General features: G+C 38.4%; 1 protein-coding gene across 2 annotated transcripts; it reads left to right on the top strand.

Annotated features, from left to right (window-relative positions):
- The first annotated feature begins 1061 nt into the window (after positions 1-1061).
- per1b (period circadian clock 1b) lies at positions 1062-27885 on the top strand. Of its 2 annotated transcripts, XM_051710544.1 has the most exons (19): positions 1062-1274; positions 5013-5860; positions 8631-8884; positions 9445-9566; positions 11986-12187; positions 12416-12610; positions 12751-12936; positions 13048-13201; positions 14110-14353; positions 15574-15682; positions 15808-15964; positions 16139-16257; positions 16812-16958; positions 17093-17428; positions 20307-21118; positions 23520-23718; positions 24727-24919; positions 25861-26011; positions 26476-27885. In XM_051710544.1, exons 2-19 carry the CDS (start codon positions 5484-5486, stop codon positions 26761-26763), a joined length of 4245 nt encoding a protein of 1414 aa, XP_051566504.1. In that variant the 5' UTR covers positions 1062-1274; positions 5013-5483; the 3' UTR covers positions 26764-27885. The 2 variants fall into 2 exon arrangements, with proteins under 2 accessions (XP_051566504.1, XP_051566511.1); XM_051710551.1 differs by lacking the exon at positions 16812-16958.

The following is a 27885-nucleotide window of genomic DNA, read 5'->3' as shown; positions in this document are numbered from 1 at the left end:
AAAAGATTCGTTCATCATGAACGACCCATCACTAGCACAGTGGTTCTCAACCCTGATCCTGGAGGCCCCCCCCAACACTACACATTTTGTACATCTCCCTTATCTGACCCACCCAATTCAGGTTGTAGAGTCTCTACTGACGAGCTAATGAGTTGAATCAGGTGTGTTTGATTGGGGAGATATCCAAAATGTGTAGAGTTGGGGGGCCTCCAGGAACAGGGTTGTTTGCCCTAGTGACGCCCCTGTCTGAACTTAACTCGCCCAACACTGGTAAGCTGACAGCCCATTTTACCAATCGGATAAATCGAGGTCAGCCTGCTTCTCTAACGACGATGCATTCATCCATACAGCAACAGTGAGCCACACCACCAGCCGCGTGACTTTTCTATTTTTTTCTTTTTCCCAGCCGCGTGACTCTGAGGGTGTCGCGGAAGCTGCTTGACGTCACCATCAACCTGCCTCGGAAGCACGTGTAGCTGTGCATGGCTCATTCACTGCCTTAAAAAAAGAGTTTCAATAGACTTTTTAATGTATAGCTAACTTTCCCTCCCTAGAATGCAAATCTGTGGTCAAAAACATACAATTAGATGCATACTACTACTTGTTTCGTCGATGAAAATACATTTGAATGATGATTTAGATTGTTTGTGTGTATGAGTATTTACATCTCAGGTTGTGGACTACCATACATCTCTATGGATAACAGCTTACCAATCACTTTCTTAATATAAATCTGAACGTAAGGAATAAAGGAATCGTCAAATGGCTTTACATTATTGTTACTAACTCTAAGAAACAAGAATAAATAACAGAATTCCATATATTTCTTTTGTTGATCTACAGCAGGAGGAATGAATTCCCTCGTACTGCCCACAACACGCTCTCAACAACAAAAACAGGCGCGCTGCAACGTGACAAATGCTGAAAGTGTACAGCGTGGCCTCTGTATCAGCCAATCAGCGAAAACCTCGCCATAAAATGGGAGTGGTCAACCAATAGTATTCATGATTTGCTGCGAGCACAGCCAATCGAATGCCTCGATGCGTGCATTTTGTGGACAGCTTGGAAAAGCACGTGTACTCGTGTGTGTCTGGAGGCTTGGGGAAATTGAAATCTGAATCACACACAACTGAGACGCAATATCGGTGGACCGCAGACGCAACAACATAGATTTTATATTCGGCCAACGTTGTAACATCAGGATTGCACTGTAATTCTGTACTGGCATTTGGAAATTGTTCAAAAGACCGAAGAAGGGTAGTGGGATCCAGGAGGTAAGGCCAGTATTCATTATTTAGGCTGGATTTGATTGGGAGTGTAGTACTGCCACCGTTTTCTATGTAAAGTCATAGTTATGTTAATCACATATTTATTCACGTTTAGTCGTCAGGGCTGTTCAAACCGAACACGCCACTGCGTTAAAATAAATAAATAAACGCAGCGTCTCGAATAAAACAGAACGCATTTAACGACGCAACGGTCAAATACGTCGATTGAAAAAGAAAATGCAAAATGCATTCGGTGTGAACGGCCCCTTAGTCATACGCACTAATCTAATGGAAGCTCCTGTTTTATTCGACAACGCCTCGTTTGTTGTGTGTTCAGTCCTGGAGCAAACGTTCTAATATTTTTATTTTATTGAATTAATCATAATGACGTCTTTATTCATATGGTATGTAGAACAAACTACGTATGTTGTCGGGAGTTTGTATTTATGTGGCGCCGCTGCACTGTGAGATGAGCTTGCAAAAATTCCCCTTTCCGGACACGTACGTTTGTTTTTATGCGTTACAACATAAGTATGCTCTAATAAAGTGCACATTTAGATTAAATGTCGTTTATAAATAGGGCTGTCGTTAATTAAGTGCGATTAATTAAAAGTAAAATAACGCGCTTAAAAAAAAGTAACGCAATTATTAATCATGTCCCAATGCATTTGTAAATTCCTGATGTTTTCACGAATTTGTGGCAGTAGGGGGCAGTCAGCGCTACGGCTGTACAGGCAACACGCCTAGTCAATGGAGCATAACAATGCAGTGTTCTCACACGTTTCAAAGTTAACTTTCAAACCAAGTATAACCTTACACACAGCATGCTAAAAAAAACTATTTGTTGCAGTAGAGCTGCTGAAAACTAATTAGACACAATGCAATAAAGCATCTGTCTGATGCATGAGTACATAGACCAACTATAAATAACAGCGCAGAGGGAGGTAGGGCAATAATAGTGTTTTGTTATATTAAAATAAACAATGTTTTGACTTCTAAACAACTTTTTGTATTGTCTAAACGCTTTACTTGTCTGCTGTCACAATATAAGTATCATTTTCAGAAATTCTCATAATCAGTTGTCATGAAAATTATGGATCAATTAATCGATTATTCGTTACCGTTATTACGGCAAATGCATGTGGAAGACTCCAGATAATATCTGCGTGTAGCTTACTGTTTAATTATAATTTAAATGTATGTACTTCAGAAATCGAAGTGATATTTTCCTTTTAAAGTATTTTTAGTTTATTGTAGTTTGATACATTTAAGTTTGTGAATGGTTTCATTTATTTATAAAGTATTATTGGTAATAATAACTAGTGTAGGAGATACAGATTCGAGTTCATTAAAACTTGTTGTGGATTGTGGGATATTTCAGATTTGTTTTTTTTATTTTTAAGTCAAATAATAACATACTGTGTGGATATAACAAAGAATAACTTTTAAATTGCATGTGACATGTCATATTAAACCAAAGATATAAATGGTGAAGTAAAACATTTCTCTGTTCTGTTTTCTTCTGTTAGCTCACAAGCTAACCGGTTAGCCCATTAGCTTAGCATACTGTTAGCTTTTCTTCATTTTCATCACATTTCTGGTCACTGTCACTACCTAGAGTTACGGAAGTTGCAGTATGTTTAATAATTTTACAAACTTTTAATTTTTTTTTACTTTGTGGTTAGGTTTAGGGGTGTAGGTTTGTTGCGGTACTCCAAATAAACACAACAAACACAGTGTATGAATGTGACATCAAACTGTTGCAAGACTTGAGCATTTCGCTGGTGATTTGAAGGTGGTGTAACTTGTAGTGGGCGTGTCTTGGAGTAGTCTTGCCGGACGCAGACAGTCCTTTCTCGACACATGTAGACCAGTGGATGAACAATGCTTATTGCCATGTTGTACTTTAGCAGGATGTGATATGCAGTGCGCCCTCTAAAGGCAGATGTCTGTCTGTGTGTGTGTGTGTGTGTGTGTGTGTGTGTGTGTGTGTGTGTATATATATATGTGTGTGTATATATATATATATATATATATATATATATATGTATATATACATACATACATACATACATATACATATATATATATATATATATATATATATATATATATACATACATACATATATACATACATATATATATATGAGGGCGTTTTTCCAAATGGCATTTTTGCGCACTTGACGGGCACTTCGAGAAGGGGATGCCACTCGAAGGGCCGTTCCAAACAAAATTAAGAAAGTAAAATTTTTCACAAAGGGCCCTGTCAAAAGACCTTTAGTGACGCTACATTCAAACTGTAATGTCATGCCCCATCAGAGTGCCCACATCAAGAGCTCTGTCCTTTTGTATTGAGTAGGGCATAGGGATGATCACTTTCGATTGGCATTTGCCCATAGACAGTCTTTTCACTACCTGTTTGCTTGATTACTGAATGCATTTGTGCTGAAATTGATTAATCGATGATTAATATAATCTATGAAATTATTAACAAAGATTAATTATTAACATTCCTGGATGTAATTCATTTGAATAATCAGAATTAGATTATGTATTATTATATTTATAGTTATTTTAATTATTATATACTAAACTAATTATTTTGGGGCCTTCTTCAGTAAATAATAATATGCGATTAATTCGATTAAGTGGCACATTAATTCGATAATTTTTTTATTGATTGACAGCCCTACTTCATTTTTTTTTTATCATAATTTGTCTTTTGACGAAAGTAAAAATGTTTCCAAAAAGTTGAAAGAGCATAAACATTTTAGTTGACGATAATGTGAAAAATTAGAAACATCTCAGTCAAACATACAAAACAAAAATGTATACATTTTGAAAATTTAGATTTATGATCATAAAATCTAAAACATGAAAACTTGGTGAAAACCTGAGCTACACTCATGCAGCTCAAGTGGGGACTTAATTAATAAATAAATAATTTAGTTATTTGAATAAATTATTTCTAGATTGCGCCCTGCTTCCCTTGTTTATGTGTGAGATGATTGCAGCTTGCAAAAATTCCCCTTACTGAAAAATGTGTTTATTGATGCATTTTTATTGATGTTACAACAGTAGAATTGTCTAAGAAGGTGCTGATTTGGATTAAATGTTGTTTATAATTGTTCATAAAAAAACACTTACTATTGCACAACATGCTTTGCCCACATGAGGTGGCAGTTCTTGGAATGCAAGCATGCATCCTGTTACCATGTTTTACAGTCCATATTATAATAGGTGGACAACTGTTTCATTTACACATCATGCTTTACCACATATTTGATGATCTAGCTTTGTGCATGCAATTAAAGTGAAACATGGATGGTGGACCAAATACTCATAATTTGTAAAGCAAAAAGATTCTAGCAATTACCTTGCTAAGTAAACTGGCATGGAACTGTGAGATTTAAATGATACTAAACTACTAGGAGTCATGTAGCAGCTATATGATTACCCTCTGGCAGAAACTGAATAGATAATTTTAGATGAACAAATATGAAAAATCTTTATAAACTGGGCATTGGTTTGTTTTAGGTGAGAAAAATGAAAGTTCTTTTAGAGATTGTTAGGATTCGGGACATTTGAACTGGGAGATATTAACAATAACATCTATCACCCGTTAGCTTTTAAAAAACAGCCTATTCAAGACGAATAACTAGCTGCATATTTCTGTTTGTGTGTTTGTTTTAAATGGACACTCAAGTTGCTGTTGTTTTTTGTTTTTTCCTTTTCTTGACAGGTGTCCTCTGAGATGAGATAAAGAGTGCCACAAAGGAGGAATGAACAGACCCTGAAAAAAGCCTTATTTATCAGTGGCTGTTTTTACGCTCTCTCTCGCACTCTGTCATACTCCATCTGCCTCTATGACAATAGCCAAGTCTGTTACATAACAACCAGTCGTGTCTGGTTTTCTGTGTTAAACAACAATTTTTTGAAGTTAACATTATATTTAACTTTTGCGCTGTTTTGAAGTGACATTAAACAGTACTGGAGGCTACAAGCCACTTGTCTTCTTAAATTGCCCTTGAAGGAACTATAACAGTCGGACAAAACATGTTGATGTTTTTGGAATGAATCTATGAAGAATATTTGCAACAAAATGATTTCCCATTGTGGTTCAGCCAGTCCAACCTAGTGAACTTTATTCAACTTAATCTATTGTCAGGTGAATCTCATCACCTAGGCAACCATTTATTCGTACAGTATTATTATGAGTGATGACAACTCTGACTCTGCCCCCAGCAATGAAACACATAGAGGGGCAGAGAAAGAGACAGGGCTTTTTAGCCGATCCTTCGGCATGAGTGAAAGCTCTCCTTCATCAAATCCGGAGAGTAGTGGTAGGGGTTCATTACCGGGATGCACATCTGATCCCAAGGGATCCACAGGTGACAACCAAGGGACACATTCTGATGATACGGATGCACTATCAAGTGGAAATGACTCTGGGGAGAGGGAAAGTGAAGGAGGAAGGGAGAGAGGGAATGGATCCAGAGGGAGACAGTCAAACAGAAGTTATCAAAGTTCTTCCAGTCAGAACGGAAAGGACTCTGCTATGTGCCTGGAGACTACAGAGAGCAACAAGAGGTAAGAGAGGAGAAAAAATAACACGTTAACATGATTTTATTGTGATAAAAATCAGGGATTTACCGCTGTTAACGTGTATACTAGAGCCCAACCGATATGGGATTTTTGAGAGGGAAAATTCACCGATTACCGATATGGTGACCGATATAGTTAATTTGAGCTGGAATTAATACAGATTTTCTATGTGGATTGTTCACCGATTTTGCATCGATATGACTATGCAAAGGTACTCAGAAGGCTGCTTTCTTAAATATTTTGATCAAAGAATATTTGACATCATTATTATACATTGTCAACAAATTCTAGAAATGAACACTGAGAAAATAAAGAATAAATACAAATACAATAAATAGCTAAATAAACATCAGTACTGTTTAGTATCAATCAAATGCTGACCTTTAAAATAAAGAAATTCAAATAAAATAAATAGCTAAATAAACATCAGTACTGTTTAGTATCAGTCAAATGTTGACCATTTAAATGAAAATAGTTAAATAAACATCAGTAGTACTGTTCAGTATCAGTCAAATGCTGATTATTTTAATACTGCCAATCAGTTAGGGGCAGGTTGTAAAACAAAAGCATATACATCTGCCGAGTCAAGTGGTGTTGCACCATATTCTGCTATACAAGTTCAGGGGAAACTTTCAACGGTGGAAAACCAGACTTTTACATTTTATAAATGCAACGACTGGAATTGTTCGGTTGAAGGGGGTACCAAACTGAATCCTAAACAAAACAGTTTGGTGAATACATGTTTACACATTAGCTTACACTTAGCTGACAAGCAATGAAAGTAGCTACGTGGTTAGCTAGTTAGCTATAAGCTCGTTGTCACGGAGAGTAAAAGATGGACCAGCATTGCATCTCACCAACTAGGTAACAACATAGCGTGAAATCAACACTCAATAGACACAATCCACCACTGCACCGTTGTCTGCTGAGCTGCAAAAAGATGCTCTGATGTTTACCTTACTGACTGCACTGACAAAATATAGCTGCCTAACAGCAAACAGACATGAGTGAGATGGTTGTCAGGGACAGGGTTAACGTTATATTGAAAAGGGAAAATGATGGGGTCATTGTTTATTAACTTTCCAGTATGTATTTCACAAACTAGTTAGCAACTTACCGAGAAGACACCGTTTAACACCGCACTGCTTATCTCCGCCCTGTCTGCAGAGCCATCGTCAGCTCGGCACTGCTGGACAAAGTACGTTATGACACCAATTCTAAAGCATTGTTTTCTGCATTAGATGTTCTGAAAAAAGCTTTCATATCTGCGCATATTGGTAAACATATACACCGATACCGATATATCGGTGAAAGGCTAATAGTGTATACTATTTACGTCTTGTGGTGATACTTTTGAAACAATGTGCATTCCAACTTGCTTTTTAAGTGTATTACTGTAACTGAGATTTGTTTCCTTTTTTAATTAAATACATTTAAATATATATTTTTTTAAATAAAAGTAAATATAAAAAACAAATGGTTATCAACATTGTGCCAAAAAAGCTGTTGATTTAAGCTTAAAATAGTCAACATTTACTCACCCTCATGTTGCTCCAAACCTGCATGACATTCACAAATGAAGATATTTTGAAGAATGTTTCAACTGTTTTTGTCCATTTCATTTGAAAACAAAATTGGACCCCATGGGCCTTCATTGTATAGACAAAAAACACTGAGACATTTTTCATAATATCTTACTGTTCCACAGAATAAAGAAATGCATAGAGGTTTGGAGTGACATGAGGATAAATGATGACAGAATTTACTATCCCTTTTAGAAATGTGTTAGGTTATTACTAGGGTTATTACTTGTAGTCGAGGACTCTAATCCACAAAAAACGTGTACCCAATTACTCAAATTAAAATGCATGTTAAAAAAACACGTATGACCCATACGTGAATCTTATATTTTGTTTTATTTATAAATGTTACCCAGAACGGTTTCAAAATAAGATAACTTCAACAAACAATGCTTTTTCTTTTGGGTAAAAATTAAAAGCACAATATGCATGAATAAAAATGGAAGACAAACAAGATTTAAAAATAACATTTATATACATAAATGTAAAAAACATTTGCTCTCACCCGGAGCATACACAGAAACCAGTACTGATGGCATGAGGGTAATGCACAGATATAAACTCTGATTCTACATAAAGTTTATCGCATTTTGATCATTTCACATTATTATTAAACAAGTGGTGAAAGTTAGCTTTTTATAAAATGCGCTCTGCCTGCATTAAGAGATTTCACGCACATTTACATACACACTGGTCTGATCAGCTTCCGAGTTCGCTTTACATTTTTTTATGCAATAAAAGCAGATTCTCGTCTGTTGGTTTGCATGACTCCAATAAAAACTGAATACAAAAGTAGAATTCAGTAATGATTAAAATATTACAAGTATTGCCTTGTAATATAACTTGGCTTTGCTTTAGAATCACAGACACCATGATATTACAGTATTCTTCTCATCCAACACGTCAACAACACATCCACAGCGCCCTCCCAGTGGACACAATTGTAACTGCGAGATTTGGTGAGAGATTCTGAGGGAAAACTGTAATTCAGCACTGCTCACGGCAGGGAAATGCGGAAAGGAAATGAATTTGCGATATTTGAGGGATGTTTTTAATACTGGAGTAGCTGGTGCGGAACAAGTACTCTATTACTCGATTACTCATGCACATCACCAGTTATTACTGGTTAAATATCTCGGTTTACACTCTCTTGTTGTTAATCTTTACCTCCTCAGCTCAAACTCCCAGAGTCTCTCTCCACCCAGCAGCTCTCTGGCTTACAGTCTGTTGAGTGCCAGCTCTGAGCAGGACCCACAGTCCACCAGCGGCTGCAGCAGTAATCAGTCGGCTCGCGTCCAGACCCAGAAAGAGCTGATGAGAGCCCTGAACGAGCTGAAGATCCGCCTGCCTCCGGAGAGAATGATGAAGGGACGCTCCAGCACCCTTAACGCCCTCAAATACGCCCTCAGCTGTGTCAAACAAGTTCGAGGTGAGAGAGAAGGAAGAGAGGGAGTGTGTTTGTTAGGAAAGGCAATAGGCTGAAATTAGTTAAATGTTTTCCAGTGGTAAAATACTTTTTCTTAACTAAACTTAATATGCAGAGGCCACTGCAGTATGCCATTCATAGATTGATTTTTCCCTGAAAAGTGTAAACAGATTGGCTCTGTGCCCCTATCAAAACATTGTTCTTTGGTTTGAGCATACTCACCAACTTGACATAGCAACATTGGCTCAACCAATGGCATGAGTTTTGAGGTGGGACTATATGTTTGGCCAACCAATTTCAAGCAGAGGGTATGTTTGTTGAAACCTGTTTGAAATGGTCATTCTTTTTGCAGTTTCGTTTGGTGATGCTAATGCTCAGAAGTTACACACTTCTCCTTTAAAGAGTTAAAGATAAAAAAATATTAAAAGTAGAAGTTTGTGGGTGTTGCAGAATAAATGCTAAAAGTAAAGCCTCAAATTAAAGGAATGGTGAATAGTGCACTAAATGTGTGTGTTAAAGAATGTTTGTGCTTTTTTTTTTTTTTTTTTCTTTGAATCTTGCAGCCAATCAGGAATACTATCACCAGTGGAATGTTGAGGAGTGCCATGGCTGTAGTCTGGATCTCTCCACATTCACCATTGATGAACTGGACAATATCACCTCTGAATATACTCTCAAAAATACAGTACGTTGTCTTGCACACATACACGTTTTTTTCTATGTCTTAGTAACACAATATTACTGTGTGAAAAGTGTTTCCCCTTTTTATTTATTTTTTCTACTCTATCTCTTTCTGTAAGACCCATATCATTTCTATAGAAACACTATGAAAGCCTGCTGTTTGCAGTAACTACCATTTTTTTGCAACCGTATTGCAGTCAAGTTGACGTGACATTAAGTCTACGTAGGATAACATAATATTCATAATCAATGACTAGATTAATGGAAGAAAGCATAAATGCCGAAATCATTGACGTTTTACATTACGTAAACCTCCCCAAAGCGAGGCACAAATTCATCTCTTAAGCCTGATGTAAGACTTTCTCTCATTAATAGATTACCTCAATTTTGGTGATAATAAAACACATACAGTAAATGTGAGGGATGTACAGTGTCAAGAAGAACATCCTTGCCAGTAATTTGATCTATTATCTCCAACACCCCTTGTCCAAAAAGCACATGACCTTCACAAAATGTAATGAGTCATTCTAGTGTTCACATTTAATACATACGTATGACATGTCAGACATTGCTCGACGATCAGATGGCTTGGTTCGGGCCAGTTGACAAAACCATCACATGCTCAAGTAGGCCAGTGGTTCTATACTTTCATGCTGTGCATGTGTAGAGCTGCTGTTTGCGAGCAAATGACAACAAAGGAGGGCTTTCGCATAAGACACATTCTTGAGTTTCAAGAACCCAGAGATTTATTTTTTAAAATCGTGCCACAAATATAAATACTGTGGTATAAAATGTAAAACGGAAACTTGAGGCCGACTAATAGTGAATTTTACCGATAACTAAGATGGTGGAAAGGGCAGATATAACCGATTAATCGGCCAATAGTCCGATTTATAGATTTTTTTTTTGTTTGTTTTAAATTTTATTAACATTTTTATTGATTCCACAGAAGACACAAAAAACAAGACATATACATGGAATCAACATTTAGCACTTAATACCCACCCTGACCCCCAACATGCACTCCTGTGGTCACATGAGCATATTCACACAGAAAAAAAAAAAAATATATATATATATATATATATATATATATATATATATATATATATATATATAAAATAAATAAACAAAAAAATATATAATAATCACACACATCCACAGCTAATCCTCTCTCTCCGCTACCTCTCCCCGAAAACCCTCCAAGAACGCCAACCACTTGCCCCACTTCCCAACAAACATATCCAAATTACCCCATCTACTAAATATCATCTCCTCATATGCTGCCACCCTCCCCATCCCCGCGCTCCACTCCTGAAATGGGGGTGCTCCAGCTGACTTCCATCCCCTCAAAACAGTCTATCTGGCAACCATCACACTTGTCAGGACCCAGTTCTTCATGTTTTTGTTCCCCATATCGATGACCTTCCCATCGCCCAAGACGCAGAGTCTGGGGCAAAATGAAATCCGAGTGCCCAACACGTCACACGATTTATAGAATATTAAAAAAGGTTGTTAGTCTTTCCTTACTATGATGGGCATAGACAAAGATGCTACAAAATGAAAAAAATCCCAGATGCAGCTTGTAGAGCCAAAATCCCGATAATAAAAAAAAAATGAAGATTTTGGTGCATAACTTGTTACTTAATTATAAACAAGCCCTAAACACACTGGGGACTCTTATTTTGTAGTGACGGAGAATTGGCTACGTTACAATGCTCTATATTTAATTATTAACTAAATTAAGCTTTTTATAGCCTATAGGCCTATATTTACCAGATGGGATGTAATGAGGAATAAGGTTTATTAATATTCACAAGATATTAAGTTGGAGACATAATATACAGTATGTGCTGACGGGGGACATTTCCATATAGTCGCATTTGTCTTTGCATGTCCTCAACTTCAATTTAGAACACTCGATTATCTAATCAAAATAGTAAAATATGCATTGAAGTGAGGATAAAAATATGTATAAATATTGTCAATGATAAAACATTTAGAAAATCCCCGCAAGAGTTTGGTGATTGTTTTTATTTCACCACTAGAGGCTGATATTACACTGTTGAATCCTCCAGTGTTAGCTACAAAGGAAAAAAAAAAAACTATTGCCAGCTATCGGCACAGATTTTTACAGATAACTGATAGTTCCAAAAAGCAACTATCTGCACCAATTAAATGGTAAAACCAATATATCGGTCTATCTCTATCTGAAACTCTCGTGGTTGATACCCTTGCTCGAGATTTACTGTCATACTGCCCAGCTCTATTCTCCTCTAGACTAGTCCTCATTATTTCATACTTTGTCTTCAACTCCAAAATCAAATGGGTTTATTTGCCTTATTATACATGAATAAACCATTTTAAAGGTATTTGTCAGAAGTTGCTGTCACTGCAAGCCCATCTGTTTTTCTCCTGTGCAGGACACATTCTCCATGGCGGTATCGTTCCTGTCCGGAAAGGTGGTGTACATCTCACCGCAGGGCTCATCTCTTCTGCGTAGTAAACCAGAGAAGCTGCACGGGGTGCTGTTCTCTGAGCTGCTGGCCCCTCAGGATGTGAGCACCTTCTACAGCAGCACAGCGCCCTGCAGACTACCTTCATGGGCCTCCTGCATTGGCTCTGGTATGTTTATGCATGGTATATTTGGTTATGGGCAATGTTGCTGAGATTGAATTTTATTTTTTTTCACTTGTTCTACCTTTTATATAAATATAACTCAAGCAGCACAACACATTGAAACTACAGTGATCCCAATTAATCGGTGCTGCTTAAAGTCGAGCACACCTATTTTAGCCACACCGCAAATTAGGTTTAGGCAATAAAATGAAATCCTCTCTCCTTTGACTGTAGCCTCCCCTCCGGTGGACTGCACCCAAGAAAAGTCCATGTTTTGTCGTATCAGAGAAGACGTTTCATCCAGTGGCGATATGAGGTACTACCCTTTCAGACTGACCCCCTACCTGCTCACACTCCGAGACTCAGACATTGCATACCCCCAACCCTGCTGTCTGCTCATCGCCGAGAGAGTGCACTCGGGATATGAGGGTACATATTTACACTCACACATCAGTTTTTTGCCATTGTTTGCATTTGCAAACAATGAAGAGGATGCTTTTCAATTGTTTTATTTGATAATTTTATTTCCGTTGTAACCCCCCACCCCTTTCTCTCTATTCCTTCCTCAGCCCCTCGCATTCCTCCGGATAAGAGGATATTTACTACAAGTCACACTCCTAGCTGTCTCTTTCAGGAGGTGGATGAGCGGGCAGTTCCTCTGTTAGGGTACCTGCCTCAGGACCTGGTGGGAACTCCTGTGCTGCTCCTCATCCATCCAGATGACCGACAAATTATGGTGGCCATCCATAAGAAGAGTGAGTCAATTCTCCCTTCTCTTTCTGTAGCCTCTATATGTTTTCTTTTTTATTTGAGATGTGTGGTACAGTATTCACTGTCTTATGTTCTTCTTATGATCTCTCTCGCAGTTCTTCAGTTTGCAGGGCAGCCGTTCGAGCACTCCCCTTTGCGGATGTGTGCTCGCAACGGAGAATATCTGACCATAGACACTTCTTGGTCCTCCTTTATCAACCCCTGGAGCAGGAAAGTGACCTTCATAGTTGGCCGCCACAAAGTTCGAACGTAAGAACACATGTATATGAGTACATACAGGGTCCAAAAGCAACACTCGCCAACCTGCCGGTTTATTTTTATTTTATTTTTATTTTTACCAGACGCAAGTGACATTACCAATTTGAGATCAAAGACATATAAATGCTCTACTTATATGTACTTTTAAAACAAGTCACTGTTGCTGCTAGTGCATCTTATAACAACTTCAAACTCAGTGGAACATTTACCATCGTAAGTTTATCAAGGATGCCTAATGCTTCTTTTCCCTCCGGTACTCCATGTGGAGAAGTACATTTTTCACATTAAGGAAATATTCTGGGTTAAGCTCAATCGACAGCATTTGTGGCCATTGTCATAGAAACCGTACTTTTTTTTTTTTAATAGATTTTGGATTTAAAAAAAATATAGAAAAATATCATTTCATGGCGGATAAGAAATATTTAATTTTATTTTTATTATTTTTTTTATTTACTCTATTGGCAGGTGTGGTGAATTTTGGTCCTGGAATGCACATACACGTAACCATTTCTGTCTTCAGTGTAAAAACACCTCAATTTACCACACTTCCAGACATGTGTTCAACAGAAACACAAAAACACATTCATAATTCTTCAATCACATAGTGTGTGCACTCATGCTCTGTCATGTGAACACAGACAGATTTTTGATGAGTTCAGTATTGTTCTCAAGGACCATTTATTTGTTTTTGTAGTTGTAGTGAAGCTCCACTGAAAGTGCACTAGCAATGCCAAAGTAATAGGCTTGATTCCCAGAGAACAAATACTGATAAGTTTATAAAAATTGACAGGCTATACATAAATGTAAATGCACTCACTATAAGGCATTTTGTGTTTTATTAAATGTAAATGTCTCTGCACTTGAACATGTACCCATTAACCTTTCTACTCTTCCTCTAGCTCTCCGCTGAATGAAGATGTCTTTACACTGCCGAGTGGTCAGGAGGAGCGGGCCCTGACCCCAGACATCGCTCAGCTCAGTGAGCAGATCCACAGGCTCCTTGTTCAGCCTGTCCACAGTGGCAGCTCTCAGGGCTACGGCAGCCTGGCCAGCAATGGATCCCATGAACTCCAGCCCAGTGCTGCCTCCTCATCAGACAGCAGTGGACCAGGTCTGGAGGATCCCTCTCAGTTTCATAAACCTGTAAGTAAAATCATTATGTCAGATTAATCAAGTAATTAAAGATTATAATATGAGAAAGATTGCAAAGAATAATACAGAATACCAGTCTTCTTTCCTTTTTCATCAGTCACCACAACAATCAGTCAGACCATGAAACTGGCCAGTGTTTGCTCGGACAGTAATTAAGCTGAAGACAAAACAGCTCTAGTTTGGTAGTGGGGCTTTAAGATCACCTCAAACTATTACGAGGTGCAACATTAAGTTTAGGATTTGGCAACAACTCTTTAACAAGCATTCTAGAATTACTATGTAAGCTAATTACTAGTTATTTTTTATTTTTTTATCAAAAAGGTAGAATTTGAAGGCATGGAATTAAAACGTTATGATAATATTGTCTTATCAGAGTTGATTCTGCAACTAAGCAATATAATATCATTGTGTATTTTTTACTTCGTTTGGCCTTCAGACTGGAACAGTGTGAAGTTATTGAGGTTACCAAAATACCAGTTAAGAAAGATTTTATCCATAAATTAAAGGCAGACCAGAGATGTATAGGAATGGGGTTAGGGTAGTTTCTGGGTTCTGAGGGGAACTAGCTTCCCCAGCTGAGCCTGGTTTCTCTCAAGGTTATTTTCTCTATAAACTAAGATTTTGTGTTCCTTGTCACAGTCGCCCTTTGCTTGCTCACTGGGGGCCAAAAGACAATAATTTTTAGGCATGATTCTCGATGTCTTTTTTTTTTTTTTTTTTTTTCATTTAAAATGCACAATGAGGACTTTTACAAATTACAGCATAATTTTCTGTTAAAGCAACATTTTTTGTAAAGCTGCTTTGAAGCAATGTGTGTTGTGATAAGCACTATACAAATAACAATTACTTGATTTGGGTTCCCATGGTTATGGAAAACCTAAAAATACTGGAATTTTAAAATGTAAAATTTGAGGCACTGAAAAGTCATATTTAAGTTTTTTAAAAGTCTATAGAAAGTCCTTTAGTGAATGCATCATTGCCTAGAAATTGCTCTTTATGGCAAGCTCTATAAAATTATTTCTCAAAATCCAGGAATCACAAAGGAAGTCATGGTAATTCATTAGTCAAAATATGTGAACCCTGGTAACAATCGGCACTAAATGTAAGGCACTATAGAGAACTGTGTCCGGCCATATTATCACACCGCTAATTCTGTATGCATGTAGAAATATGTCACCACATTGACAGTTGTCTCACTGACTTTTCAACAGATGACTTTCCAGCAAATCTGCAAAGATGTTCACATGGTGAAGACCAGCGGACAACAGGTCTTTATTGAGTCCCGTAGCCGACCTCCTCCTAAAAAACATTCCACCACAGGTAAACACGCATACACACACTTGTTTTTGTATTTGGAATTTACTCTGAAGTTTTATGGCAGCATTTTTTTGATTTTTTTTTATATTGTGGATTGTTTACCACTTTTCTCTGTCCATGATAAACAGGTGCTTTGCAAGCCAGTGAAGCAGCAGAGCCAGGCTGCAGTCACTGCCATAGTGCTGCTCCACCCTCAAAGTCCTCTGCACCCTCCCTACTTTTGAGGAAAGAGCAGCCAACCAACTTCTCTTATCAGCAGATCAACTGCTTGGATAGCATAATAAGGTGAATGTTTGATGGATTCAATTACACATACAATTAAATTATATGGGCTTTCCATTTCTAAGTTAAGTGAGTGGTGGCTCTTTGGAAAGTATGCATGAAATTAAGTTATATGTAACCACTCCAGTCCATTGGCAGGTCCTGGGCTTTAACATGTGCATTTGTTTGGTTTCTCAGGTATCTGGAGAGCTGTAACATCCCCAACACAGTGAAGAGGAAGTGTGGCTCCTCCTCCTGCACCGCTTCCTCCACATCTGATGATGATAAACAGCAGGACACTCAAGGCAACACTATAGGTGGACATTGCAATACTAAACTAATGCATTACAGCACTGATTGTATGCGTTACAATGCTAAATGTAGGGGAAGATGGGAGAAGAGCCACCCCCACCCATAGAACAATGAGCATTTACTGATATTGTACCATTGGATGATGCATCACCAATTCAAGATTTAGAGAAATAAATGGAAACATTTGCTTATTTAATTGCTATAACACAAAATGTTTAAAAAAAAAATCATTAAAGGGAGACATCTTTTTTCTTTTTCTTTTTGGTAAAAGATTACAAAAGAATAATGTGAAATTATGAATTGGGCACAATGCAAAAGAGTATTAAGAAAGTTCATGGGGTTGATTTTAAATGAGCTAAGCTTTTAAGCAAGGTCCTCATGAAAATGTCAGTGGAAAAACAATGAAGATTCAGAACATTTTACAGTTAAGATGTGCAAAAGATAAGGTAAAAGGTGATGTTTGCTGTAGCACAACTTAATGTGTAAAACATCAAAGTGGCAGGGATAAACGAAAACCTTCAAGACGAGATGTGCATTAACGGGATGCCTTGACTTGCAGTTCCTCGGGTGTCTTTGGTAGAGGAGAGAGCTTTGTTGCCGCCACTGGCTATGCACAGTAAAGCAGAAAGTGTTGCCTCTGTTACCTCCCAGTGCAGTTTCAGCAGCACCATCGTCCATGTGGGTGACAAGAAACCTCCTGAGTCAGGTGGGCATCTGGGTGTGAGTGTGAATAAGACAGTGAAGCAAGGGCATTGTGCGTTCCAGTTCTCTAGGAAGACATTTTGGAATCCTCCTTTCTGTAATCTCACTTCCGCCTTCTTTTTTTCCGCACTCTCACAGATATTGTAATGGAAGATGCCCCTTCCACTCCAAATACTGCTCCTCCTGCCACTCAACCCCAAGCTCCTTTCATGGCCACACCATTTCTGCCCCCTAGTCCAGCCCCTCAGTTCGATAGGGATGGAGGGAGAAGAGGAGGTCCAGGAAGAGCCGGGACAGCTGGGGGAGCAGGAGGAGGAGGAGGAGAAAGGTTGGGTCTCACGAAAGAGGTCTTGTCTGCTCACACACAGCAAGAAGAGCAGAACTTCCTGTGCCGTTTCAGAGACCTGAGTAAACTCAGAGTGTTTGACCCAACCTCAGCTTTCCGACGCCAGACAACGGTGCCCTTAGCAAAAGGTTAGGACAAGCATGTAAACGTTCACACACAATGCAACACATGCACAGTACAATCAGTATTATTACCAGGAAAAAAGGTTTTGCAATTTTCTTTTTAACGTCAATATAGTGTTTAGTGCACAAGAAACATATGGCAACAATAACTATAAATTATTTATTTTTTACTTTTGTGTGCTCTGTAGAGGATGTTGGGACCCAGTTAGAAAATGTTGAAATATTTTTTCCATTTCCAAAAATGCTGAAAGTTTGAGGTTGTGAGATAAATTTCTTCTTTAACGCATACTCTGCAACATGCAACACTGATTTAATGAAAACGTTGAAAGAGATGTTTTATAACTTGTATTTTTTTATGCACTCTAGTGCATGTATTTATTAGGTGTAAAATCATAATGCATTTTGGCACAGAAATCAAATTTCAATAGGAATAACTCATATTTCATAGAAACATGGTTAGTTTTGTTTTACCTCAGTTATCTCAGTGTCTCCACAACTGGAGAAAACAAAAGCACTGAGTCTTGATGTCCTTTAGAGAAAGAAAAAAATCATACCCTGCTTTGAAAACTTTTTTTTGTGATGTTTATTTACGAGAAAAAAAATATATATATATATATTATATTAAGGATGTGCACAGTGACCATTTTTTTAACATTCGGTTAACTGCGAGGTTTCACGAATAGTTAATTAGTTTTTTGTCAGGGCGTGGGAATAAAAAAAATTTTATGCAATGGAATTTCCTCAAGCACTACTCAAAATAGCAGTAAATAAAGTGCACAGTGAGCTATGAGCCTAAGTAGCACAATACATACTGTAGATCTTCAAATGATAAAATCTCACATTATACTCAAAAATAATTAAACTGTCACTGTCTGTAACTGCGCTCTGCTCAGGCAATTCAAACTAGTAGGCGAATTCAAGTATTGTCATGTGCATGGAGTTACACTTCTGTGGTTAATAGCCTCTTTGGGGTGCTTTGATTTTTAAATGGTTTAAAATCAAATGGCATTGAACTTTTCAAATTATTGTACGGAAATATGCACACCAGAGCAAAAGGGACAAAACACTGTCTTTCCATTTATAAAAAGCGCTGATTCTTTCAGTGGTAAAAAAAACAACAAAAAAACAACCTGGAATCATGTTTAATGGTGTAACAGTCACATTATGTCTTCTTTGCAACCTGAACTTCTTCAGGTGCCAATATTTTTGGCCACCACTGTATATACAGTGCCTTGCGAAAGTGTTCAGACCTCTGACCAATTATCTCATATTACTGAATTACAAATAGTGCATTGTAATTTCATTCGTTTGATATTTAGTTTTAAAACACTGGAACTCAAAATCAGTTATTGTTAGGTGACATTGGTTTTATGTGGGAAAATAAATAAAACTGAAATATCTTGCTTGCATAAGTATTCAACCCCTGTGCTGTGGAAGCTGCCAAACCGATGAAAGAAATTGCCCTAACGAGGACACAATTACTTTACCATTGGCATCCACCTGTGAATCATTAAAGTTGCAATCACATTTTCTAGATAAAAAAAACCCATTGTTGAATCATTGGTCAGGCTGTGAATCTGAAGGGAAATGAAGACCAAAGAGCATTCCACAGAAGTTAGAGATAAAGTAATACAAATGCATAGATTAGGGAAAGGATACAAAATATTATCCAAATGTTTGGATATCCCAGTGAGCACAGTTGGATCAATAATCAGGAAGTGGAAGCTGCACCACACCATCCAGGCACAGCCAAGAAAAGGCTGTCCCTCAAAACTCAGCATTCTAACAAAAAGGAAACTTGTGAGAGAAGCCACAGAGAGGCCAGCAATCACTTTGAAGAAGCTACAGAGTTCAGTGGCTGGGAGTGGAGTAATGGTGCACCAGTCAACCATATCAAGAGCACTGCATAACGCTAACCTGTATGGGAGTGTGGCAAGAAAGAAGCCGTTACTCAAAGTACCATCTGAAAGCATGTCTTGAGTTTGCCAGAAAGCATGTGAGTGACCCAGCTGTGATATGGGAGAAGGTTTTGTGGTCAGATGAGATGAAGCTAGAGCTTTTTTGGCCAAAACTCAAAGCGCTATGTGTGGTGCAAACCTAACACTTCCTATGCCTCAAGACATACCATCCCTACAGTGAAGTATGGTGGTGGCAGCATCATGCTGTGGGGATACTTCTCATCAGCAGGGACTGGGCATCTTGTTAAAATTGAAGGAAGAATTGATGGAGCAAAATATAGGAAAATACTGCAAGAGAACCTGCTTCAATCCGCTAAAACACTGAAGCTTGGGAGGAAATTCACCTTTCAGCAGGACAATGATCCCAAGCACAAGGCCAAAGCAACATTGCAGTGGCTCAAGAATAAAAAGATAAATGTCCTGCAGTGGCCCAGTCAAAGTTCTGATCTCAATCCTACCAACCTGAACAACCTGGAGAAAATCTGCCGAGAAGAATGGGCCAAAATCACTTTGTCACTGTGTGCAAAGCTGGTACATATGTACCCCAAAGACTTGGCTGGGTACCCCAAAGGTGGCTTGACCAAATATTAATGTGTGGGGGTTGAATACTTACACAAGCAAGATATTTCATTTCAGTGTACCATTTGTAATTCAGTAATATGAGAGAATTGGTCAGGGGTCCGAATACTTTTGCAAAGCACTGTGTGTGTGTGTGTGTGTGTTTTTTAATATATATATATATATATATATATATATATATATTATGAAAATTACAAAATAATACACTTAATCCTCTTGCAGTAAAATGTGCTGAATTGATGTCAGCCATCTTTTAAATCGAAACATTTATTATTTCTAAAAATGTCCTCTACAAAGGAAAAAATAAATAAATACATAATTATTCTCAATTTCTCACTCAATTTTAGGTGTCCGTTGTTCACGTGACTACCCAGCTGTAGGCAGTACTGGGCGTAGACGTGGTCGAGGAGGCAAGAGACCGAAGCACCATGAGACTTCAGAGCAAGCTGGGTCTCAGAGCCTAGCAGGTCCTGTGAGAGGCCTCCTCCCTGGGGTTCCCACTCTGGACCGGCCCTCGAATCCCTCCATACCCCTGGGTCCCACAGCCAGCTCCTCTTCCTGGCCTACCTCAGGGTCACAAGCTAGTGTTCCCTCCGTCCCTTACCCACCTGGTGTCCTTCCTCTGTATCCCGTCTATCCTCCCCTCTCCCACCCTGTCTCAGACCCCAACATGCAGACGGGCCTACGCTTCCCCCTTCAGAACTTGCAGATGGCACCTCCCATGGGCCACCCAATGATGGCATTTGTTCTGCCCAATTACATGTTCCCTCAGGCCAATGTGGGCATGCCTCAGCCCTTCTACAACCCAAACCTGGCTTTCCCTTTCTCCACTTCTAACATGGGCTCCCCTGGACCTTGTCAGACCCCGACCCCAGCACCACGTGCCCATTCTCGCTCCAGCACCCCACATTCTTACAGCCAAAGAGAGGCAGGGGCTGAGAGGGAAGGAGCAGAGTCCCCTCTCTTTCATTCCAGATGCTCCTCACCCTTAAATCTGCTTCAGCTGGAGGAGTCACCCAGCAACCGGTTTGAGGTGGCATCAGTGTTGGCTTCAGGGCAGCAAGCCACATCTCCTATGGTGGTACAAGGAGGTGGGGCAGGAGGACAGGCCTCCTCCAGTCAGAGAGGCTCAGCGGTGGACTCAAAAGAGACTGAAAATGTAAGAAAAATACACTGTTCTATTACATTTCCATTTTAGTCATTTAGCAGATGCTTATATCCAAAGCAGGGTTTTTATCCAACATGAAACTGCAAGCTAAATGCCCTCAGATTATTTAAACAGATTTTAGAGAGATTGGTTAAGCCTGAGATTAAAAAGTATAATTAATATATAAACATGTGGTCTGCTGTAGACCTTACTGGTTAAGTTTCACAAAATCTGTGAAGAACATGTCCAGGCCATATTTCACTCCAAAATCAAATGGGGGAAAAAATTATAGCTCTGTTTCAGGTCTGTTGAGCTTCCTGGCTGTCTCCTGCCTACACAGGCAGCTGCCTTCTAAGGCAGCATCCTAATTGAAATGAAACCTCATAAGTGACTGATTTGGAACACACTACATAGGCAACATCAAATAAGATCTTCCCATACATAGCACAAGGGAGACCTGAGTCACAATTGATTTCAGTTGAGTTTGGGGTTAGCATGGTGCATATACTGTATATTATTTATTTGTGTAGGGAAAGTACAAAATTGATGATTTCATGATTTCAGCTCAAAACCTAAAAAAGACTTTGTAAATTGTACATGAGAATGTGAGATTATAGCACATGCTAATTTGCATCTCAGGTCCATAGATGGCTGAATAAAATTAACCACATTTTAGGATAAATATTAAACTATAAAAGAAATAAGGTTGCTCCCAACCCTGGTAACCATTATTGTAAAATACTTTATATATTGCATTTATTTTTATTTAATTTTACTCATATATACACACACACACATATACATACATACATGCATACATACTGGCGGCCAAAAGTTTGGAATAATGTACAGATTTAGCTGTTTTGGAAGGAAATTGGTACTTTAATTCACCAAAGTAGCATTCAACTGATCACAAAGTATAGTCAGGACATTAATAACATGAAAAATTACTATTACAATTTAAAAAAAAAAAAAAAACTACTTAAGTGTTCTCATCAAAAAATCCTCTACGTGCAGCAATGACAGCTTTGCAGATCCTTGACAATCTAGCTGTCAGTTTGTCCAGATACTCAGGTGACATTTCACCCCACACTTCCTGTAGCACTTGCCATAGATGTGGCTGTCTTGTTGGGCACTTCTCACGCACCTTACAGTCTAGCTGATCCCACAAATGCTCAATGGGGTTAAGATCCATAACACTCTTTTCTAATTATCTGTTTCTTTGCCCACTCTAACCTTTTTGTTTTTGTTTCAAAAGTGGCTTTTTCTTTGCAATTCTTACTATAAGGCCTGCACCCCCGAGTCTTCTCTTTACTGTTGTACGTGAAACTGATGTTGAGCAGGTAGAATTCAATGAAGCTGTCGGCTGAGGACATGTGAATCATCTATTTCTCAAACTAGAGTCTCTGATGTATTTATCCTCTTGTTTAGTTGTACATCTGGGCCTTCCAAATCTCTTTCTGTCCTTGTTAGAGCCAGTTGTCCATTGTCTTTGAAGACTGTAATGTACAACTTTGTAAGAAATCTTCGTTTTTTTGGCAGTTTCAAGCATTGTATAGCCTTCATTCCTCAAAACAATTATTGACTGAGTTTCTAGGGAAAGCTGTTTCTTTTTTGCCATTTTTGACCTTAAGACATGCCAGTCTTTTGCATACTGTGGCAACTCAAAAACAAACACAAAGACAATGTTAAGCTTCATTTAACAAACCAAATAGCTTTCAGCTGTGTTTGATATAATGGTAAGTGATTTTCTAGTACCAAATTAGCAATTTAACATGATTACTCAAGGATAAGGTGTTGGAGTGATGGCTGCTGGAAATGGGGCCTGTCTAGATTTGATAAAAAATGACTTGTTCAAAAATGTCCTGACTGTACTTTGTGATCAGTTGAATGTGACTTTGGTGAATTAAAGTACCAATTACCTTCCAAAACAGCAAAATCTGTACATTATTCCAAACTTTTGGCCGGCCGTGTGTGTGTGTGTGTGTGTGTGTATGTAATATATATATACACACACATTACATTATAATATTATTATTATTATTATTGACATTTCTCTCGCTTTATGCACCATCTCGGATTAATTTTTTCACAGAGTTTGTCACAATGCATTCTGGAATTGCCTTTTCCGGAAAGGATATGTGTGCTGCTGCCTTTGAATTTGACCAAAAGAAGGTATCATAGATCTTTTGGAATACATTTTGCGGTGAAATATGACCCAGTATGTTCTTGACAGCCTTCGTGAGATTCACCTGACAAGAAAGTAATCTTGTCATACATTAAATAAATAAATAAAACAAAAAATTGGAACACATGGCATTCATCAAAAAAATTCACTATTAATCAACCATAATCCTGATGTCTTTTCATTATATCAAGCAGTAGTGGACTGATCTTCTATTATCCTTTGCAGGGTGAAGCAAATGATTCAAATCAAGATGCCATGTCCACCTCCAGTGATCTGCTGGATCTGCTGCTACAGGAGGACTCTCGCTCGGGCACTGGCTCTGCCGCCTCAGGCTCTGGGTCGTCAGGCACAGGCTCCTCGGGGATGGGCTCGGGATCCTCTGGATCTGGATCCAATGGCTGCAGCTCTTCAGGAAGTGGAACTCGTAAGTGCTTATTAAAAAAAGTTGAATAAATATATGTCAGTTTCAATATTTTTTAGAGCCAGTTTGCTTTCTTACTAGATGTCATATGATTCATAATCTAATTTATGTTTAAATTAACATGAAGTACATCACTGGTGCATGTCTGCTCTCTGGAAGCCAGGATGAATAGGCAATCCTGACATAGGCCAGACCCCCCCAGTCCCCTCTCAGATAGCATACACAGGTTGCTTAGCATCTCGGATCCATAGATCATTCTGTATGAATACTTTAGTGTTTATGTATAGTGTTACTTTAAGGCCTTGTTCAGACTGCCACAAAAAATCCGATTTTTTTTTTTTTGCATATCCAGATTGTATCCAGACGAGTTTTTGATAGTCTGGGCAGCAAAAAAAAAAAAAACACATGAAATCTGATTTTTCAGAATCTGATTCAAACTACATGGGGAGGTGGTTTCAAATACAATTGAAATCTGATTTTTTCAGAAGTGTCTCAGTTCGGACGCTCTGGCTACTCAAATCGGATTTCAAATGGTCTTTTGCGTCACTCTTAACGCGACACACAACGATGACGTCAAAAATCGGTGACTGCAGCACAGAAAATCACAATATTTACCAGTCTCCTCCGTCGCTGAGTTTTTCTTGTGCGATGGAGGAGTTCTGCACCACGACTGGACAGGGCGCTTATTTGGAGAGCGAGATGATGCACCTCCATTTTTCCCACATCTGTTTTGAAAGCATCGTAACGTGGGTACGCCTACATCATTACCAAAGCAACCCATACAGATAGGTTGGTTATGTCTGAATGCGCAAACCTGATTTGATCACTTGCAATTAATAGTGCGGACAGTCTGCCTGAAAAAATCAGATTTGCCTGCAGTCTGAATATAGCCTTAGTGAAGGAATAGAATGTCATCAGCACTTTTCACCATTTAAGATGGGTAATGATTTCAGTTGCTTGAGAAGAAAGGTTGCATGTATGAATCCCTCTTTTTTGTGTTAACCTGAACAGGAAGTAGTCAGAGCAGCAACACCAGCAAGTACTTTGGCAGTGTGGACTCATCAGAGAACAGCCATTCCCGCAAGCAGACAGCAGGGGGGGATGGAGAGGCGCAGTTCATAAAGTGCGTCCTACAAGACCCGATCTGGCTGCTCATGGCCAACACTGATGAAAAGACTATGATGACCTACCAGCTGCCTGTCCGGTAAATGTTGCACAGAATTTTTCAGTTTGTCTCCATAAACATTACTGATCTTAAAGGGATAGTTCACCTAAAAATGAAAAATTCTCTCATCATTTGCTCACCCTCATGCCATCCCAGATGTGTATGACTTTCTTTCTTCAGCAAAACACAAATGAAGATTTTTAGAAGAATATTTCAGCTCTGTAGGTCTATACAATGCAAGTGAATGGGTGCCCAAATTTTGACGCTTCAAAAAGCATATAAAGGCATCATAAAAGTAATCCATAAAACTCAGTGTTTTAATCCATATTGTCAAAAGTGATATGATGGGTGTGGGTTAGTAACAGATCAGTATTTAAGTGATTTTTTTTTTTTTTTTTTTGCAAGGAAATTCTTCTCCCTGCCTAGAAGGGGGTGATATGCATGAATGATATGCGTGAATCACCAAAAACACAAGAAGAATGTGAAAGTTAACTGAGCAGAGAGGAGAATTTATTGTTAAAAAGGACTTAAATATTGAGCCGTTTCTCACCCACACCTATCATATTGCTTCTGAAGACATTGAATTAACCACTGGAGTCATGTGGATTACATTTATGCTGACTTATGTGATTTTTGGAGCTTCAAAATTTTGGCACCCTTTCACTTGCATTGTATGGACCAAAACAGCTGAGAAATTATGAGAATTTTCATTTTTGGGTGAACCGTCACTTTAAATTGCATTTAGCTGTGTATCTTGTAGAAGAACTACACAAAAACAAACAAAAAGTACTAACCTCAAGCTACTTTAATCCATCTCGTTATGACATACACACTCGCACCGCACACATAGTAAAAAAAAAAAAAAAAAACATTCCCATGCTAATACCCCATAAACTGCATTACTACACACCCACTGTAAAAGCTGTTTAAAGTTGTAGTCATCATGAATTGACCCTGTATGTGTGTTTTGTGTGTTATAGAGACAGAGATTCTGTATTAAAAGAGGACCGTGCTGCTCTGCGAGCCATGCAGAAGCAACAGCCTCGCTTTACTGAAGCGCAGAAGAGCGAGTTAAGTCAGGTTCACCCTTGGATACGTACTGGACGTCTGCCTCGTGCTATCAACATTTCTGTGAGTTTACATCTCTTAAATAGACTATTAGTCATGCAGAACTCCACAAAAACTTAGTGGGCATTCATTGTCTCTTAGTTAAAGAAGTAGTTGAACCAGGAATGAATCCGTTTAATCGGCCTCTTGTTTTTCCATGCCCGTATGCTATTATTATTTAGTGAAACACAAAAGGAGAAATTTAAAAGAATCTTTACGCAGCTCTTGTTGTTCATATAACAACAGTTCATAGCGACCACGTCTGTCAAGCTCCAAAAGGAAAAAAAAAAAAAAACAACCCATGTGGTTTAAATGACTTGTTTGCTGTAAGTCTTCTGAAGCAATACAAAATTGCTAGTGATTTCCACTATATTAGCTAGCAATGTGCTGTCGATTGATTTGGATTTGTCAAACATGTGTCTTTCCTCTTTACTGAAATCCTCCTCTTTTTTTTTTTTTTTTTTTTATATATGGTGTGTATATTTCAGGCATGCATGGACTGCAGGTCATCTCCTTCTGTCCCATCTGCGGCTCCCTTCGATGTTGAGATCCATGAGATGGAGTTCTGTGGTGTTTTGGAGGTGACGGAAGACGGCACCACTGCTGAGAAGCAAACCCAAGCAGACACAGTCATGGACAAGAGTAAGGTAGAGGGGGACTCGTGCAAAGCCAACGAGGTTGAAAAGAATGGGACTATTATGACATCACAAGTCAATGACCAAGAAATGATGATTGAAGAACAGGAAGTGACCTCTCTTGTAGGGATGATCCACTAAAGACATGAGTTGCCATCAGTCAGCAGGACACGTTGCTCATATCCTCAACTGATGACGTCATTCGTGTACTCTTTAAATTATGCAGTTGTAATTATTTATGTAGATGAATCCATGTCAATAAATATTAAGCCAGGAAGGCTGACAGACAATGAATGCAGAATATCACTCTCTTGCGTAGTTATGGGAGATTTTGGTTTGTGCAGACAGGTTTTGAACCGTTAGCTATTGTGACTGCGGGGAACAAGGGGTACTTGGCTTCAGACCACACTGGATTGGACAAGTCCTCAGATGCAACTGCTCATTTCCATTTTTAGCGACCTACATGAGCACATTTTGTGATGCACTTAAAATCTATTTCAAATATGTTAGTATTGAGTTAATGTCATTGGTGTTATACTGAACAAAACAGATTCAATGCCTCTGAGGAAGTTTTACCTGTGTTTCTCACCTTGTGCTTTTGACATTTCCCAAATGATATGGAAATGTTGTAATTTTTACAGTTGCATACAAGCTTGTCAAATTTGGAGTTTCGACCAAATGTACACACACTAAACTTTTTTTTTTTTTTTTTTTTTTTAGCATTCTGTATATTATTTTTTTATACATTTATCAGTGCAAAAGGAATATTTTTATGTGCTGTGTGTAATTTGTTCAGAGCTTTGATGGATTGTGTAAAATGAACATTGCAACTGACATCTCCTCAAAGAGGCAGTCAGGAATTATTGGTCAGAACTATTACAGTTTACTCACCACCAGTTCCAATTTGGAATTTTTGTTACTATCACAACAGTATCCATGGCAACAGTGAACTTTTTAAAGGGTATTTGTAGCTAAGGCATCTTTTTGTTGAGTAGCACTAATTGATAGAGAGGTGCAATGGGCACGACCAGAGAAAGCTTAAGAGATGATTCACCCAAAAATGAAAATACTGTCATCATTCACTCACCCTCATGTTGTTCCAAACCTTTGAGACTTACTTTCTTCCATGGAACACAAAGGAGATTTTATAGGCAAAGTGTTATTCTCAGTCACCATTCACTTTCATTGCATCTTTTTTCTATACGATGAAAGTGAATGGCGGCTGAGGCTGTTGTGTCTTTTTTTTTTTTTTTGAAAAACTAC

The sequence above is a fragment of the Myxocyprinus asiaticus genome, chromosome 1 (assembly GCF_019703515.2).
Source record: "Myxocyprinus asiaticus isolate MX2 ecotype Aquarium Trade chromosome 1, UBuf_Myxa_2, whole genome shotgun sequence".
NCBI lineage: Eukaryota > Metazoa > Chordata > Actinopteri > Cypriniformes > Catostomidae > Myxocyprinus > Myxocyprinus asiaticus.
The sequence above is the reverse complement of the archived record's forward strand: the minus strand, read 5'-3'. Positions and strand labels throughout refer to the sequence as shown.